Source organism: Pogona vitticeps, chromosome 4 (genome assembly GCF_051106095.1).
Source record: "Pogona vitticeps strain Pit_001003342236 chromosome 4, PviZW2.1, whole genome shotgun sequence".
NCBI classification, from domain to species: Eukaryota; Metazoa; Chordata; class Lepidosauria; order Squamata; family Agamidae; genus Pogona; species Pogona vitticeps.
In genome coordinates, this window is record NC_135786.1 from 201,826,680 (window position 1) to 201,845,044 (window position 18,365).

The window sequence follows — 18,365 nt, forward strand, 5'->3', positions numbered from 1 at the left end:
AAGGGCAGGCTCCCCTTTGGGTATGGTCTCACACTGTTTGCAAGACTGATCAAGCCGCTGCTTGGTTTCGTGGACTAGGGCAACATGTGTGTGGTTACCCTTATCATCTAAACAGGATACTTACCAAAGTGTTGTAATGTATGTGTCCATATTCTGTTATCACAGGGTATAAATGAGCACATAAGAACAGCAAAAATGTGGGTGGTGTTGAGGTCAGTAGTTCAGTTAATTAGTTGAGCTGTAAAGCCCTCTTTTAAAAGCAGCTCATAAAGATGTCAGACTGGCTTGGGGGTAAAGCATTCCCACACCTATCATTCATAAGCAGAGAACAATGAACTGTTACTACACATCATCTCAGTTGTCTGTCATAAGTTCTTGATATCTTTCCATTCTCCTAGCTGGTTGCTCAGAGACCCAGATTCGGGTGATGCTGACCAGTTTTTGTGATTCCAGAACAAGGATAGTATGTTTACAATGCAGTTTGAAATATTTATGGCAATTTCATAAATTACAACTCCTTTTGAATCTTCATACAACTATGCATAAAACCCTAGGTGAAAAATGCAAATTTTGCTCTAATGCCTGACTCAAATCAGCATATGACACAATTCAGTTAAGAACCTGAATTCGAAAGAAACCTGGACCCTTGTTCATATGCAGAGCCTAAACACAAGGAGGTACTTCTGCTCATCAGAATCCTCCCTCATGTTCGCAAAATGGAGATAGACAGAGAAAAAAGCTCATGGTTCTTCTCTAAGTATCTAAACAAATACAGACGCAATAACATCTGAATACGTTTTGTTTATAGTTCTTCATGTACAAGCTCCATACAGAAACCATATGCAATGACCACTACATATAACTTGCAGAGCAGCTTAAAATACAGATAGCTTATACTACATAGTATAAATATAGTATATTTTCAAGTTTCTTTCAACAGCTATGGAGGACATCAGACAGTGGAGTGGAAACTCCATCCAGATTATAACAATATTATGGTGAGATAACAAGACACCTCACAATAGTTGGGAAGTGACAAGGTGATCCATGTGCCTGTCCCATCTATTGTTCATATCTTGTTGAGGAACAAGGCCCCAACTCTCTCTTCTTGTGGTTCCTTATATTTAAACTGGAATTGGGCCAAATGGTTTTTCAAACAGGGAGCTGTCTTCTGACAGGCCATCAGAGGAACCAAATGTAAACTGGAACATATTGTCAGCCTCCCTATTCCTGTTGCAAAGCCCTGCAAGCTGTGTCTGCTTGAACTGAGAACAAAAATGTAGTGTCACACTTTATTTTAATTCTAGGAAGTAGGTCATACTTAGGAGTCAATATCATTAAACTCACTTGGTGTATTTTTATTTGGAAGTAACAGGCTGGTGTCAAAAAATGTTGAGGCAAATTCTGAACATAAGACTTGAATATAAGAATTGCTATCATCCAGACAAAGCTTCTTGTAGATGAGATCCAAGCAAGAATATCTTCCATTTTTGTCCCTTCTGTGTCTTACCTTCTTCATTCACCATTTTAAACTAGAGAAAATACATTGAGGATAAGGATAAAAAGATGGTATGTGTGTGTGGTATGGCGTGCTCTGGTCCATGGGGTCATGAAGAGTCGGACACGACTTAACGACTAAACAACAACAAAATGTGTGTGCTCTGTGCCATCAAGTCAGAACTGACTTATAGTGACCCTAATAGGCTTTCAAGGTAAATGAGATACTGTATTTAAAGATTGGTTTTAACAATTCCACTCCCACAGACTGATGCAAATTATGCACTTCCCCTGATCATCTGTGGAGGGTCAGGGGAAGTGGTTTTTTTATTTACATTGTTCCTCTCTCCCTCTGTCTGTGTCATTCCCTCCCACCACCACTTCCCTTCCCTCCTTCTCCTAACACTTTTTCTCTCACTATAGCAGCTGGAAGCTGAGCTTCTGGAGGTGTCAAAAAGAATGCATGCTCTACCACTGGGCCAGAAAGGTGCACAACAGGTCTTATAAGGGAAGGCTGGAGTTCTAAGTAGAAACACTCACAAGTGACATATTTTCAAAAATCCAAACCATGCTATCAGCAATCCATGTACCATATCTATATGCCAGTGTGGACTAGCCCTGTCTTTGGATGTGTTCAAAAAATTAACCTTACAGGCTTTTTAATATTACTCAGCATATACATAATTTAATAGCTACTGACTGCAAAATGCATAAAGTGTAAAGCTCGTTACCTTCACTCATTACCTTGCTCCTACCAACTGCAGTGTTGTAACCTCCAGTAGGAAATGTAATTCTACTGGTATTAAGTAAAGTGGCTGATTAACTTGCCAACACATAATTATTATTAAATAAATTGCTCATGGATCTAAAGACTGATGGTTCAGAACTGCACTGAAATTGTTATTTCTAGAATCAAATCCAGCCATGTACTTTGGTTCCTTGACATCCCTGAAACCAGTCTCTTCTGATGTGGTTGTGCTGTATTTCCCACCCTGACATGCCCCAGAAGGAGTCACATGCACCTGTATAAATTCTAACCTGGTTTGTTGATGTCCAGTAGCCATATATACTGAGGTGATTTTTCTTGTTATTTAGGTTCCTTGCAAGTGATGAATAAAACCAGGAAGATAATGGAGAATGGAGGGGCCAGCTTTGTCAATGCCTTTGTGACAACACCAATGTGTTGTCCATCTCGTTCCTCAATGCTAACAGGGAAATATGTTCACAACCACAACGTCTATACTAACAATGAGAATTGTTCTTCCCCTTCCTGGCAAGCAACGCATGAACCACGTACCTTTGCAGTATATCTCAATAACACCGGATATCGGACTGGTAAGAGATTATCCTCCTCTCCCGATTTTTGCAACTTTGATTCAACAGCTGCTACCTTTTTTCTCTCTCCTATTGATGCCCTTTGAAACATCTTGTAGAAATAACACCAGTGTCTCATACAGTGACTTTCCTGAAGCTAAGTGAGGCTAGTTCCTGTTAGTGCATTGATGGGATACCATGCATGGAATGGAGTGTGCAGCATCCTTGGCCTTTATCCAGGGATGTCATTATACTAGTAGAAGATCTATTGCACTAGCTGTTGTACATTGTCAGAGTTAGTGCAAGGGTCTATCTAGTACAGTCCTGGTTGCACACTGTACAACTAAACTAGCTATGTCTTCAAATAAGTATTTACTTTGGCATGATCTTCTTCTGGTCTGGTGTATGGCTGTGCGCTAAGTAGAAACATTGAGATTTACCTTTCTGTGTTCACTCAATTGCTGAGAAGCTATCAGAAGTTGGCAAGTATCATTCTGCCAGTAGTTGACATCAGTTTTTCAGCTTTCTTGCTCAGAGCAAGTAGAAAATTTATTCTTCTGTGACTAAATTTTCCGTAACTTTGCAAAGTGTGCAAATGAGGCGACTTGCTATAATCTGTGCTTGAGTGTGCCTGAGATCCTCAGGTTGTGTCCAATCTTTTCTATATGGAGTATAACTGCTTTAGCAGACATTGAATCTTATAGTAGGTACTTCAGAGTTCTGGGAGTAGCCATCAATAATAACCAGCTGGCAATGAAAAATGTTGAATGTGTGTATATTTCTTCTGTTCATGGAGTTGTATCCTGTGGTGTCCATCCATCAATGAAGAGGCATGTGCCAGTGAACCCACTTCCTTTCCCCTGTGAAGCTCATCTCTACAGAAATTTTTAGAAGACCAGGACATTCTTTGGAATAGGTTGGGAAGAGTGCCAGTGGTTATGGCAGGGCCGGGGCAGCAGAAGAGGGCATTATTTATTGCATGAGCAGATGCCATCATCTCACACAGTATTTAATCTTATGTTTTTTTAACTCAGTTATCCTAAATGGCTGTGCATTTTCCCTTTTGTGTTCCATTTACAGAAATCAAACTTTATATAATGCATTAGTTAAAATTAATCCCCAGATGGTTTGGGGACTAAATTGAATTGTTCTTCCCAAGTAGAGTCATTGAATGAGTTGCAGAATAATGAGTCAATACATACACAAATCTCACTTTTTCATTGGGTGTATTCTATGTATTTCTGACTACCAGTTGGATTCAAGCCCATGCTACTTTATTCCTAGTCTTAAACTTCTGCCTGTGAAATTACAGGCCAGCAATTGAAGACTAAATAATGTTTTTATATTTGAAGGGTGGGACAGAAGTGTTCTTAAACAAGTAAACGAGAAGCCTTTAACAATATCACCTGCTGCAATACTTTAGAATTGCTTTAGAATAGTTAAGAATCCTGCCTCAGACACATTTTAATCAGAGGTAACTTGTCCTCTCTGATATATGAAAAGTAGTCAAGAAATGAGCTGGGCAATCTGGAAGTAAGAATGTCTTTTTATGTTGGAGCAACCATGCCCCAGCAAATGGTTAGAGGAAGATGATGCTGGGTTTTGGTATCTTTTGCAGGCATTCCACAGCTTCGGAGAGTCACACACAGCTCTGCACAAATATTTGTTTGAAAAGCTTTTTCCTACCATAGGCTCTGAAAGAATGATATCCATTGCAGAACTGTCTTTGAAGTCTTACCATTAGTCTTTCTCAACCTTTTATTCTCCAAATGTTTTGGACTGAAGCTTTTATGTAGACAGAGATGATTTATGTAGACAGGGATGATGGAAGCTATACTGTAGTCCAAAGTCTCTGAAGAGCACCAGGTTTGAAAAGGTTGAACATAAGGCTTTGTTGAGAAATCAGCCATATTATCATATCCAAATGATACACATGCAGGTACTGTGGCTCTCTGCAAGGGTTTGCTTGTGCACAATCAGTGGCATAATGGAACCAAATTAACATATTACATTTAAGGCAATTGTGTCCTGTTGATGTTGAAAACAAAGAGCAAAACAGATCCAAAACTACAAAACGGATGGGGCAGATAAAAATAGTGTCCTGGGAGCAGTTAGCAAAACTTCCAGCATGCAGATAAGATCTGTCTTATTGAAATAATTATTTTTAAAATCTGTATTTATCTTTGCTGTTATCCCTATGGGTACTGTTAGATACAATAATGGAATGATATTCCCTGAAATAGTGTTACCTTTTAATCAGACATTTTATCTGTTCAGCTGTACTTGATATTTTATTAACTATACCAACAGAACTTCTACACATAACTGAGTATTTTTGGCAAGACCAGGGCTAGCCCTTTCATTAGGCAAATATTCTCCTTCTCAGATAGCAAAATGTCTTGGCCCTCAGCATGGTGCCTTTTGACCAAAAAAAAGTTCTTTTTTTGCACAGAGCACTTATTTATCTGGAGCAGAGATAAATGGATCCATGGCCCCTCAAACACTGTTGGTCTCCACCCAATGCAACTATCTTCTCTAGGACAGCCAGTGCTCAGGAACACTACAGTGGTGCCTCGCTTAGCGATTGCTCCGTTGAGTGATGAAATTGCTTAGCGATGGGGTTTTGGCCATCGCAAAAGTGATCGCTTTGCGATGGTCCCTATGGGGGAAAAAATCGCTTTGCGATGATCATGGGGAAGCGATCATGGCAAATCGACCCTTTTTAAACAGCTGATCGGCGGTTTCAAAATGGCCACCGGAAAAACAAAATGGCCACCCCGCTGTGTGTCCTCACTTTACAGGCACCAAAAATGGCTGCCCCATGGAGGATCTTTGCATAAGGTTAGTTTTGAAGCCCATAGGAACGCATTAAACGCGTTTTAATGGGCTTTTAAAAATCGCTTAGCGATGAAATCGCTTAGCAACATTTTTCCGGGAATGGATTAACGTCGCTAAGCGAGGCACCACTTGTACCTGAAAAAGTTGCCTTTTTAGACCACAGTTCCCACAAGACTCCAGCCCAGCCTGGACTCAGGGTTTCTTGAAATTGTAGACTCTAAGATAAGTTTTCCAAGATGGAGTCAAAAGGGAAGAGGTAGTCCAGCAATGCCTCTTTGAGCTCTTTGATTCAGCAAACTCTGTGTTTCATCCTTATAGATGAGCACCACATCAAATATTGTATGTATCTTGGGGTATGGATTTCTAATCAAGGTTGACGTTAACTTTCTGTAGAACACACCACCATCTGTATCTGTGCACTAGTTATAAAGTCCTGTTATTTAATATCCTCTCTACTCTCACTACAATTCATGCTGGTTTCAATACCACTTTAGCAATAGGTAAAGGTAAAGATTCCCCTTGACATTTAGTCCAGTCGTGTCTGACTCTAGGGCGCAGTGCTCATCCCCGTCTCCAAGCCGTGGAGCCAGCATTTGTCCATAGACAGTTTCCATGGTCACGTGGCCAGCGTGACTAGACATGGAATGCCATTACCTTCCCACCGTGGTGGTACCTATTTATCTACTTGTATTTACATGCTTTCAAACTGCTAGGTTGGCAGGAGCTGGGACAAGCGATGGGAGCTTACTCTGTCACGTGGATTCAATCTTACTATTGCTGGTCTTCTGACCTTGCAGCACAGAGGCTTCTGTGGTTTAACGCACAGCGATTAACAGAGGGTCTGTAAAGAAGATGATGAAAATATATGAAACAGTGCTAGAGAAATCATTAATTAAAATTAAAAATACTATATATCTTCACTTTAGTGTATATTAACTTGCTGGAAGGGTCATTTTAATTCAAACAGTCATGTAGATAAGTAAGTGCACCATAAATATATTTGGTCCTATGCTTCCCGCCCTCTAATACTTACATCCAGTGGTTCCCAACCTTTGGTTCCAGTTATTGGACTACAGCTCTTATAATGTATGACCATTGGCTATGTTGGCTAGAGATGATGCAGTGTGCTGTTCATTAACAGCTGGGAACCAAAATTGGGAATCACTGCATTTGCAGCCGTTTGAATCAATGGAGCTTGCATAGGACTTGACTCATCAAATGCCCACTGGTTCAGTGGGCCTACTCCAGAGCAACTTACTATGCTAAGCAACAATATTCCACCCATCAAATGTACACAATGAATAGTTTGTGAAAAGGTGGACTACATTTATGTCATTTGTGTGTTGAAATTTAGACATGAATGTGAATTCTGAAGATTGTTGTGTCTGCATTCATGAAAAATTATTCTCAAAATTAAGACTGTGAACAATTCCTAACTGCAAATTTGTTCATCACATATATTTTGTCTCTTAGTTATACCTTGCTGTTATTTTCTGTATCAATATATATAGCCATCTCTTTCTGTTCTCTGGAAGCTGGTTTTCTTAAGATAGGGACTTGATAGCTGAAAATCAAGTCATTTAAAAACATCCTGATTATAATTCTTTTGTTTCCAGTATTGAACAAACTTATCCCATTGTTCCAAAGAGTCATTTTGTGTAATGGGACTGTCTCAAAGTTTTACGTGATATAAAATTGCACATGTTCATTTTTCTGTGTTACTTTTCCACACACTATCATGCTGTTTAGATCTAAGTGTATTTCAAAGTGCCAGATTCAGTTCATTTGTGAATTACAAGTCTGAACTGGACCAAAGATCTGGAGGAGAAGCAACCTCAATTTTGTCCTTCTCTTTTCACAGCTTTTTTTGGAAAATACCTCAATGAATACAATGGCAGCTACATACCTCCTGGTTGGCGAGAGTGGGTTGGATTAATAAAGAACTCACGCTTCTACAATTACACTGTTTGTCGCAATGGGCTCAAAGAGAAACATGGATTTGAATATGCAAAGGTAATGTACACATATGATTCTTTTGCACTCGGTTATAGTGTGTAGAGCAAGCAGTTATTTCCTTCCCCACCCCCCACCCCCATGATGGAATAAGTGGTTTGTTCAAGGGCTCTTCATTTTGGTATAGCAGTGGCTTTAAAACTTCTACATCATTGTAAAAATCTTCTACATTGTAAAGGTCAGAACTTTCTTAAAGTATATTCATTGATGGGAAAGGGACATTCACTTTCCAGTTAATGCTTTGGATCTCTTATTAGGAAGGAGAAGTAGAACAGGCTTCTGGGGCCTGGGAATGAAATTACCAGATGTGTCTTTAGCAACACACACCACTTAACCTTTAATGAAAAGCAGTTGACTCTTTGTCTTTCCTTGGGACATATACCCAAACCTTCAGGATTACCTATGTTATGTTCATGTCTTTGATGTGCAGCAATTATTTGTGATAATGTGCTGTGAATGAAAAAAGACACTCACAAGTACCTGAAGACTAGGCTATTTTTCATTTTATGTTTTGCGCAGTGTGTTTCTTGAGAGAATATTCACCATGCTCCACAACACTTTAATTTCTTCTGAATCTTCCTGAGTTCAGAGAGGAAGTAGAAGACTGGGTATATAATGTTTAATGGGAAACCTATGGGAAAATACCATTATTTTCTTTTAAGTACTTTTACACTCCCCTCTCCAAACCGCTTTTGGACTTATGGGAGTTTGAAGAATACTTTCAGGAGTTTTGTGGGGGCAAAAGTTAGAAGGTTCTTCAAGGTAGTGGAAAAACAGATCACAGCTGCTTGAACTACCCTGTAACGGTATTGTATAAACCACATTCTACCTCTTTCCAATGTTGCTTTTGCAGCTGTTCAGGGTGTTCTTGTGACCCTGTCATGTGATTGATTAGTCATGCCTGGAAGTGTTTGAAATTGCGCCTGTTGTCTTGGAACTCTTCACTGATGCTCACTCCTATTCTTTCAGCCAAAAGGGAATGGTTAGAGTTGGCAGGTGGTTTAATTTCTGAGGTTTCATCTTTTTTTCCCCTTTCTTTTTCTTTTTCTGCAGACTTCCATTTCCTATCTTGACTGTACATTAACAAATTTTTCTGGTGGGGTGCGACTTGGATATCTGCAGATGTCTGCTATAAACTTTACAGTTTAAAAATAATACTGTCCTTGACTGGATGAATGTTTAATTTTTTTTTTCATGGTAGTGATTTCTGGGAGAACATAATAGCTGCAAGTAAGCTACAGACCAGTTTGTGGCTTAAGTCTTCCAACTTGTTATGACCTCACTGTTATGAGCTGAGCCAAATCTTTCATTCTAAACTTGACCCTCCCATTTCATGGGGTTGTTCCAAGTATTGTAAGTAGATAATGCATGTGAAATGCTATTATCCCTTGCAAATGTTGTGCAAATATTAAGTATTATAACTAATTTATAGACACCAGTCAAATATCTGCCACCCCATATAGAAATAAAATTAGAGTAATTCTTGTAGTCCCTTCTAACTCTGCCATCCTTTGACCAAAGTCCTGTTGCTTAGCATAGTAAGTGACACTTGAGTAGAGCCACAAAGGAGGATTTAGTGAGTTAGCTCCTTCATAGGTTCCACTGATTCAATGGGCTTACTCTTCTAAGTCGCAGTTAGAATAGGCCCATTTGACTCCATGGAACTTACAGAAGAGTTGGCTCAAAGTACCAATTGATTCAGGGGGCCTACTCTAGTGCAATTTACTATCCTCAACAACAGAATTTTGATCTTTGTCTCATAGAAAATACATACACTATCAAAATGGAAGCTGGGCATAGTTTGTGCTTTTTCAGTCAATGATGTTTAGACATTGGCGAAACCATGGCTAAACCAATTGGCTAAAGTTTAGCCAGTTGGCTTACTATGAGAAGAGGAATCTGAAATGAGCCTTCGGCCCCAGTGCTTTCTGCTTCCCCTCATTTCCTTACTCATCTTTCTGTGCGGCTATATAGAGGGACTTGAAAACATTTTCATCTCTTTTCTATTAACCACAGCTTCCTTTGTGGCCAGGAACAATGAACTGTGGTTAATGTTAACAGTAGTTTGTTGGAAAAAGCCAGTCAATTTCATGTCATCATTAGGACAAAGCACTTAATTACGATTAATGGAAAACTGAATCAAAAGGTTGCAAACTCCTCATGACGGTGCTGGATAGGGCATGGGGAGCGTGCAAGCCCAAAACTCACTGAGCTTTGTTTGTTCTTGTCTCATCACACTGTGATTCAGAGTTCTATAAGAACTGGTCTATTAGCATTTCTAAGGGAGAGAAAAAGAATCTTGAATATTTTCCCCTTGTTTTTCATATCATGTTCCAGGTATGCTTAGGTAGTGTCCTGGACTGAAGATATCTCTTTTCAGGCCATCCATATTTTTTAATTCACTGATATATGCTATTCTGCCTTCTCTGACTGATTTCCCGAGCCATATAAAAGTGGCCGACTTAATAAGGCAGAAGATGCAGGGCCATTTGACTTTACCTACTTTTAATTCTTGCTCTGCTTTAATGCCTCAGTCTTTCAATTGTTGTTTTAATATTCCTTTTGTTAATCATTCCTGGAATACTCATCTGGAAACAGACTTCTTTTCATAACAGAATCGCAGATTTTGCCTGGGAGTTTTGTCTTCCTGCTTAGTGCAACCTCTGAAGCGAGATCCTGACAGAAATTACATTTGTTCATAACTCATCGTAGCAAAATAAAGCAATATCATCCAGTGTGGAAAGTGTTTGATCAACTTGGCAAATATTGTTCTTTTGTGTTGGATATGTGTTTCAGGACTATTTCACAGATTTAATAACTAATGACAGCATTAATTATTTCAAAATGTCTAAGAGGATGTATCCCCATAGACCTATAATGATGGTGATCAGCCATGCTGCTCCTCATGGCCCCGAAGATTCTGCACCACAGTTCTCCGAGCTCTATCCAAATGCATCTCAGCATATGTAAGTTAAACTTTATGCTATATCTGTGTTAACTTTGAACACTATTTATTCTGCTTATTTCCACTACTGTGTAAAACGCTCTTATACAGAACAAAAGAGGGTTATGCACTACGATGTTAAATATCCTGAAGTGAGATATTCCATTAGACAGTTCACGACTTCCTTCCCAGCAGTGGTGTCTATCAGAGAGCTGTGTTCCTTTGATCGTGACTATAGAACATGTGGCCCATGAGATGTATGCAGCCCTGTGCCATTTTTCCAAACTTCCTGATCCCCTCCTATTTTAACAAACTCAAGAACAGTTGCTAGACCTTTCCCCAGGGGCAACAACACTCCTTATTTTGTCTCAAAAACTTTTTTTTTTTTTTTTTTTTTTTTTTTTTTTTTTTTTTTTTTTTTTTGCAAAACCAGAAATTGACTTCTGATCACTTCTGGATTTAATTTTGGGTGTGATGTGGTTCATGGTACATCTGGTGAAGAGAAGAATTGGCCCTTGGGCCCTCCAAAATGGCTATAGATGAAGCAAACCTCAGAGCCTTCTTTGCTTTTGTCTGATGCCATATACTCCAGGTAGTTGTTTGTGCTTATGAAAGGTGCGATCTTATTTTTCTGTCCTTGACCAGTCACAGTCCCTACTCCTAAGAACTCAAGAAGACCAAAATCCCATTTAGTCCAGCATCCTGTTCATATAGTAGCTAGCCTCGTTGATGGGAACTCTACAACTGGGACAACAGCACCCTCCCCCTTGAGCTCCCCAGCAAGTGATATGCAAACAGGAACTTTGGTATGGTAGGGCACATACTTCAGTTATTATTAGTAGCCATTAAGAGCTGTGGAATTGTCCGATTCCCTTTTAAAGGTGTCCACCCTAATGGCCATTTCAACATAGTATAACAGCAAATTCCACAGAATCCCCTGTGTCCCATCGTTCAGCTTCAGTGGATGGCTCTGAATTCTAGTGTAAGAGAGAAGATGAAAAGCTTTTGTCCACTCACCTTCTCCAATCCACACCATGCATAATTTTATAATAATTTAATTGTGTCCTGTCAAGTCAGTTCTGACTTATGCTGACCTTAGGTAGAGAGTAATGAGAAATAATTTAACATTCCCTTCTTCTGGAAGCATCCTGGGATTGTTCTGCTTGCCCAAGGCCACACAGGCTTAATCTTCTGGGATGTACAGTGGGGAACGGCTTCTGCCTGTGCATCCAGATACCTAACTTACTGAGCTATCCAGCTGAATAATTGTATACACAGTTATTGTGTGTCTTCTTATTTACCTTTTCTCCAAGCTAATAATTCCAAACACTGCAATCATTCCTCACAAGAGAATGTAGCCTTTGTTCCCAACCTTTCTGCCTCTATGTAGTTTGAGCTTCAATTCGCAAAATCCCTGATTATTGACTATGTAGCCCATGGCTTCTGGGAGTTGAAGTCCAGTACACTTGGTTGACCAAAGGTTGGGAACCAGTGCTCTAGCACTCTAATCATCTTTGTTGTTTTTTCTACCCCCTTTCCAGCTCTACAATATCCTTTTTTTCAGTGCACAGACTAAACCTGTCCACAGCATTTCAGAGGCACCATAGAACTGTATGAAAGCAGCATGATACTGGAAGTTTTATTATTATTATTATTATTTCCTAATTACATCCAATACTTTGACTTTTCTAATTACACACAATATTTTTACTTTTTCACCAGAGTCAAATGGTAGAACAATCAGCCCCAAGAATGGCTTCATAATTACTTACCTCCGCTTCTTGCCTTTTAGAAATGCATTATTAAGATATTGTTAGTGTGAGTTGTTTGAATCATAGTGTTTTATCATTCGGCTCCTTTGCCATGGTCTGTATACTTTGAAGAGCTGGATCTAGAATTTGTCTTCAGCACATGGTAGCGCTTTGCTCATCAGAGGTGCATCTGATACTCAGGAATCTCTCCTTTCTCCCCATTTCAGTGCACCACCTTAGCAGGGCTGCCTAATCCCCTGTGTAACAAATTTTGATGGGCTTGGGGTTGTATAGCCTTTTTGTAGAATGTTATAGTTTGACTTTTTTTCTAAATTCATTAATTCATCTGTGAAGTATTGGAGAGCTTGAGGAATGCTGTTTCTCGGGGCTGGACATTTGAAGAACAAATTAAAATTAAAACTCTGCAAACCATTTTCACAATAAAATCCTTTCAGAAGATAACTTCTTTATAGGCAGGATTTTGTGTGTGTGTGTGTGTGTGTGTGTGTGTGTGTGTGTGTGTGTGTGTGTGTGTGTGTGTGTGTGTGTGTGTGTGTGTGTGAATGTAATGCTGTAATATAGAATTTTCACCTAGCTGCATTTGGCACATTCCACAATATGATTTTATTTGTTTGCATTGTAAGGCTCAATTAGAAAAGTTCATATGGTTGAAGCTCTTCAAAATAATATGTGACTGTCAAAGCATAACTGCATGAAATTGTTCATATTTTTCTCAAAAGAAGTGAGCAATAAAGTAAAATTCTGCTGTATTCTATTTTAGGGGGGAAATGCCATGTAATTCCAATTTCCATAGAAATGTTTGTGAATTTGGAAGTGCTTGAACACCATACCGGTAACTCCTACTGTAAATGCTAATACAGAAGGGAACAGGAGGAGTGTGGTTGAATTAATCATTTGGGTATAATCCAGCCAAGCCTAATCACCTCTGTCCCATTGACTTTCAATGGAAGAGTTAACTGTGTGCTTAAATATCTCCCAGTAAAATTAGCGGACCTTAAAATTGCCAGGTCTTCCACTGGGTTGTGTCCTGTGTCTGAATTATAGCTCAAGACCTCCAGTATAAATGAATATTGCTTCCTAAGCTACAGTGTACCGTCCTGAATGACTCTTCTCAGCAAGCTTTTTTCTAAAGTCTGAGCTCAGAATGCAGTGGCTGAGAAACTACCACACTACTCTGAACCTACCTGATCTCGTCTGATTTCAGAAGCTGGGAGATCATCAAGAATCTACAGACAGAGCTAGTTAGAATCCCTGCCTTATTGCTGACAATACTGGACTAGATGGACCAATTACCTGATTCAGTGTAAAGCAATGTCCTATGATCCTGAGCTATCATCTGGCAGGAAATTAGTGCTTATGTTCCTTATTTGTAGTCTGAAAAAATGACTGACCTTATTGGCATGGTGGTGACTAACAGGAAAATTCCCTCCTTTAGCCAGCAAGTCTTGTTGTACATTGTTTCCTAGGAACACGGGAAACTGATTTAAGTAATGCTAGACTAGATGTCTCTCTAGCACAGGACTGGCTTCTCTAGCTGGAAGCACGTGCCCCAGGGTCTTGGGCAAAGGCCTTTCCCATCATTTGCTCCCAGAACCCTTTAAATGGGAGATGCTAGGGATTGAACCTGGAATCTCCTGCATGCAAAGTATGTGTTGTACTTCCCTTCACTTCGCTTCCCATACATTCGTGCACTTAGAAGAAATAACTTGTGCACTGTTCAGAGGCTGGTACACCCTTCACATACAGAAATATTTCTAACAGAAATCAGCCTTTTTAGATCAGGAGAACTGAAAGAATCAAATGAATCCCTAATTGGGTTCCTGCCTTTATTATTACAATATAAAAAACAAGCTTTTTGTTGGCAGAGTAACAGAGGGTGTAGCTTCAGATAAACAGTAAGAGTTTCATGTTGTAATTTCACACCAGGTACTATCCTTTGGGGAGGTCCTTAGAATGTTTTGGGGCAGGGTGTTAGGGTTTCCCTACGGCTACATCCTTGTCCTGCAGCATCAGCTACCTGAATTGGACCCTAATGATAAGAACAGCTCTACTGTTGCTACGTTTTGGTTCTGCAGTTTAATGTGCATGCTAAGAATGTATATGAGAACTTGTTAGCACAATTATCATGTTCTCCATTTGCTGAGTGAAAGCTCTGCTTCCCACAGTTGTTATGCAAGTTGTTTCGAAACATTTAATATAAGAAATATTTTGAGAGATAAATGTAGTATCAACCTGAGGCAGGAAGTGCTTTTTGCAAACACACACTTATTTGCAAATTTAGATTTCTATGTTTTTAATGACAGATAAAAGTGTTTAACTTATCCATCCTGCCCTGATATATTATCATAAATGATTCCACTTGGAAATAAATACATACATTTCCAGGGACTGGTTAGCAATGTACTGAATGTAATTTTAATATCAGAAATACTTCTTTTCCACAAAGTAGTAGTCATTTTCTTTATTAAAGATCTTAGTAAAGGAAATAGATATAGAATTCATTAATGTTTTTGTTTAGCTGAACAGTATTGATGAAAAGTATTGGTGCTCTACTCTTTCAAAGAACACAACACACACTCAAATATTGTGTGTGTTCCTTTTATGTTTCAGGTTTGCAACACCTCAAATGTGAGATAAATCTAATATTATGCATATTTAGACAAACAAAATTCCTTGCTAGATTTTATGAGCATACTTAACATGTGCAGAATTTGTCTGGCTATTTGCAATGCAAGTGCTTTTTAGTAGCCAAGTAAAAACATACAACAGCAGACGTTGACCTATAATAAAATATGAGGCAAAGCCATAGAAAAAAACCAGAAGAATCATCATTAAAAAAATAATGCACACTCTGGCAGCAATCCTAAGTGTTTTTGTTGAAGCCAGTGGCTGCTCTGCCAAAATAAGGGTTTTTAGATTTCCACTTATCTTCCCAGCTGTACAAATTCTGCAGAAACAGGAAGGATGTCTTTAATCTATTCAGAGAACTGTAATTGGCTGAGAGAAATTGATATTGGGTATGTTCTGGCTTTTAAAGGTGGAGAACAGGAAGTCAGGCTTATTTAAGAGTCCACACTATGCAAGTGAAATAAATGAGAATTGTTATCATTATTATCCTTTCTGCCTTTGGAGATCACCTGTGAGAACACTTGACCTGGCTAGTACACAGCTCTAGATTCAATTCTTCATCTTTTAAACCAAAGGCTCTCATTTATTACACATAATAGAAGTTGTTAGCTGCTAAGAGCCTTTGGGGAACTACTGTTGGTGATAGTAGACAGTTGGCTAGGTAGACTTTATCACAGATCCAACTTTTAACATCTAGTTTAACTCATTATCAGGGATTAATGATTAAGGGACAGGTTGCATGTTCTGCATTTTGCCTCTTGCAGAATGTCTTAGATTGACTTGGGGAATCTAGGGCCATCCAGATGTTACTAAATTACAATTTCTTCACCCCTGACCATGGGCCATGGTAATTGAGCCTGGAAAGCATTTAAGTATACCAGTCTCTGGATAGCCAGCAGTTCCTTAGCCCCAGTTTCAATCTTCAGTTGTGGAAGCCTCTTAATCACTTTCCATTCCAGACTGCTCCTGTTTCTGGAAACTATGGAATTGTACTGTTGGTTTGTATATTTTTATTTATTTATTTATTTAAAATATTTCTGTCCCACCTTTCTCCCCAAAAGGACCCAAGTCAGCTTACATCATTAAACAGCATTTAAAAACTAAAAACTATAAGCATAGAAATTTTAAAAAATAATTAAACAACTATATTAAAATATTAACTAAGATAAATATTAAAACACATTTAAACAACAGAGTGCAACTATCCATTTAAAACCCCTCTCAGACCACCAGTCATTAAGGAGACACTTGCTTGATCTGAAAAGTCTTGCCTGCCTGTGGAAGGACAATACATTAACCTAAAGGGTTGCTGCTGTTGAGGGGTGTGCATCACACATGACACTATGGATGCATCTTAACCTAGGATGAATAGTTTCTGAAAGTCCATAATAGAATGTGAAGGCAAGTATTTTAAAAAATTGAATAGCCATTGTTGTGATGGAAAACTTTTTCAGAGAAAATATGTCTTGGCAATTCTGTTTATTCACATTTGGGAACCCAATGATTTTATCACATGTGATATGACCACCATGTTTTATACAGTTGTTTGTTAATCCAAAATTGTCTTCTGTTTGGCAATCATGTGCAAAACCTCCTCCACTTAGGATTTCTCATATCTCCTCCCCGCCCCCCACTTGCTGATAGCACAGTCAACCAAAGCGAACAAGCCAAACATGGAAATGGATAAGCTGGGCCCTTCTGGAAGATTGGGCATGGGTCCTCATGTGACTACATGCTGTTACACACATGGCACCACATTGCCATGTAGTCACATTTAGTGCTGCCTCATAGATTGTGCACTACAGTGGTGCCTCGCTTGACAACGTTAATTCGTTCCAGCGAAATCGCTGTAGAGCGAAATCATCATCAAGTGAAATAAAAAACCCATTGAAACGCATTGAAAACCGTTCAATGCGTTCCAATGGACGAAATACCTGCTCGTCCAGTGAAGATCCTCCATATGGCGGCCGTTTTCTGGTGACTGTAATATGAGGAATCCATCCCTAACACAGCGGGGAGCCATTTTCTACAGCTGGCGGCCATTTTGAAACCCAATAATCAGCTGTTTGCTCATCGTCGTAAAGCGAAAAATCGGTTCCCGAAACAGGGAAACGATCAATGTTAAGCAAAATTCCCCCATCTAAACTTCAACGTTAAGTGGATTTGTCATCAAGGGGAGTAATCGTCCAGCGGGGCACCACTGTATGTTTTTCTTTATAGGAGGAAAAATGGTAATGGTAGATTCCAAGGATGCAATTACATATTTTGTTGTTGTTGTTTAGTTGTTAAGTCATGTCTGACTCTTCATGACCCAGGCCCTCCTTCTTCCACTGCTTCCTGGAGTTGGGTCAAATTCATGTTGGTCGCTTTGATGACACTGTCCAACCATCTCATCCTCTGTCGTCCCCTTCTCTTCTTGCCTTCACATTTTCACAACATCAGGGTCTATATATTATATATTTAGACAATATTAACTTTAAAAGTGAATAAAAGAGAATAAAAACTGAATAAAAGAGAATAAAAAGTGAATAAAAGAGAATGAAAGATTGCTTAACTCTGGTACTCATATTCAGATACTTAATTGTCAGGAAACAAGGCCTCAGAAAGTCGTAGTGTGGTCTAGTGTGCAAAATGAAGGTAGTGTGTAACAAGGAGATGCTAGTTCTAGAAAGGGTTAAATGAATGCAGAAGCTCCACTCCCTTTGCCATCACTTTGCTTACCTGAAATGCAATGACTTGGAAAAGGAAGCTCTGTGAAGAAAGAAAAGTCTTTGTGGTTCCCAAGATTACACCATCACACAGTAACTGGCAACCTTTTGGTCTTAGGAGAAGGGGTGTAAACATTCCAACCAGATTACAAAGTTGCTCAAGACAGCAGCCTCAGGAAGACTTACATCGCCTCTCACAGACTTGTACCATTACTTTCTGGACTTTTGTCTACATTTTGTCTACATTTTTTTCGCTATCCATGGAGGTGTTGTGCTAAGCCTGAAGAAATGGAATTTTATTTATGAAAGCTTGCAATTGTTTTAATTTTTAGTGGTCCAATAAAAGGTCATTCAGAACATCAGCCATTCTTACAATTGTCATATCTGTGTGTTTTCAAACCCAGCACAACTCAGATTGTCCAGAGTTCTGGCTTTTGTCGAGACCCTTGTAGGAAATGCAGAGGAGACTCAGAACTATCACTTTTCACAGCAGCAACAATGGATGGAGTGAACCTAGAACTGTCTGTTCCTCTTGTATTGATTTTACCACTTTTCAAATACCAGAATAGGGCTATTTATGAGATGTATTACATGAGAGAGCTGTCTTTTCTTTGTTCCTGTTGGCTGGTTTATGAACTTATGTTTCACAAT

General features: G+C 39.1%; 1 protein-coding gene across 4 annotated transcripts in view; it reads left to right on the plus strand.

The window, feature by feature from the left end:
• SULF1 (sulfatase 1) overlaps positions 1 to 18,365 on the plus strand; it is a 134,924-nt gene that overhangs the window by 64,249 nt on the left and 52,310 nt on the right. For all 4 annotated transcript variants that reach the window (XM_072999011.2, XM_020812507.3, XM_078393807.1 and 1 more), the window contains exons 3-5: positions 2,593 to 2,832; positions 7,511 to 7,662; positions 10,459 to 10,628. In XM_072999011.2, the coding sequence (XP_072855112.2) occupies positions 2,593 to 2,832; positions 7,511 to 7,662; positions 10,459 to 10,628 (562 nt within the window). The remainder of the gene's footprint in view (positions 1 to 2,592; positions 2,833 to 7,510; positions 7,663 to 10,458; positions 10,629 to 18,365) is intronic.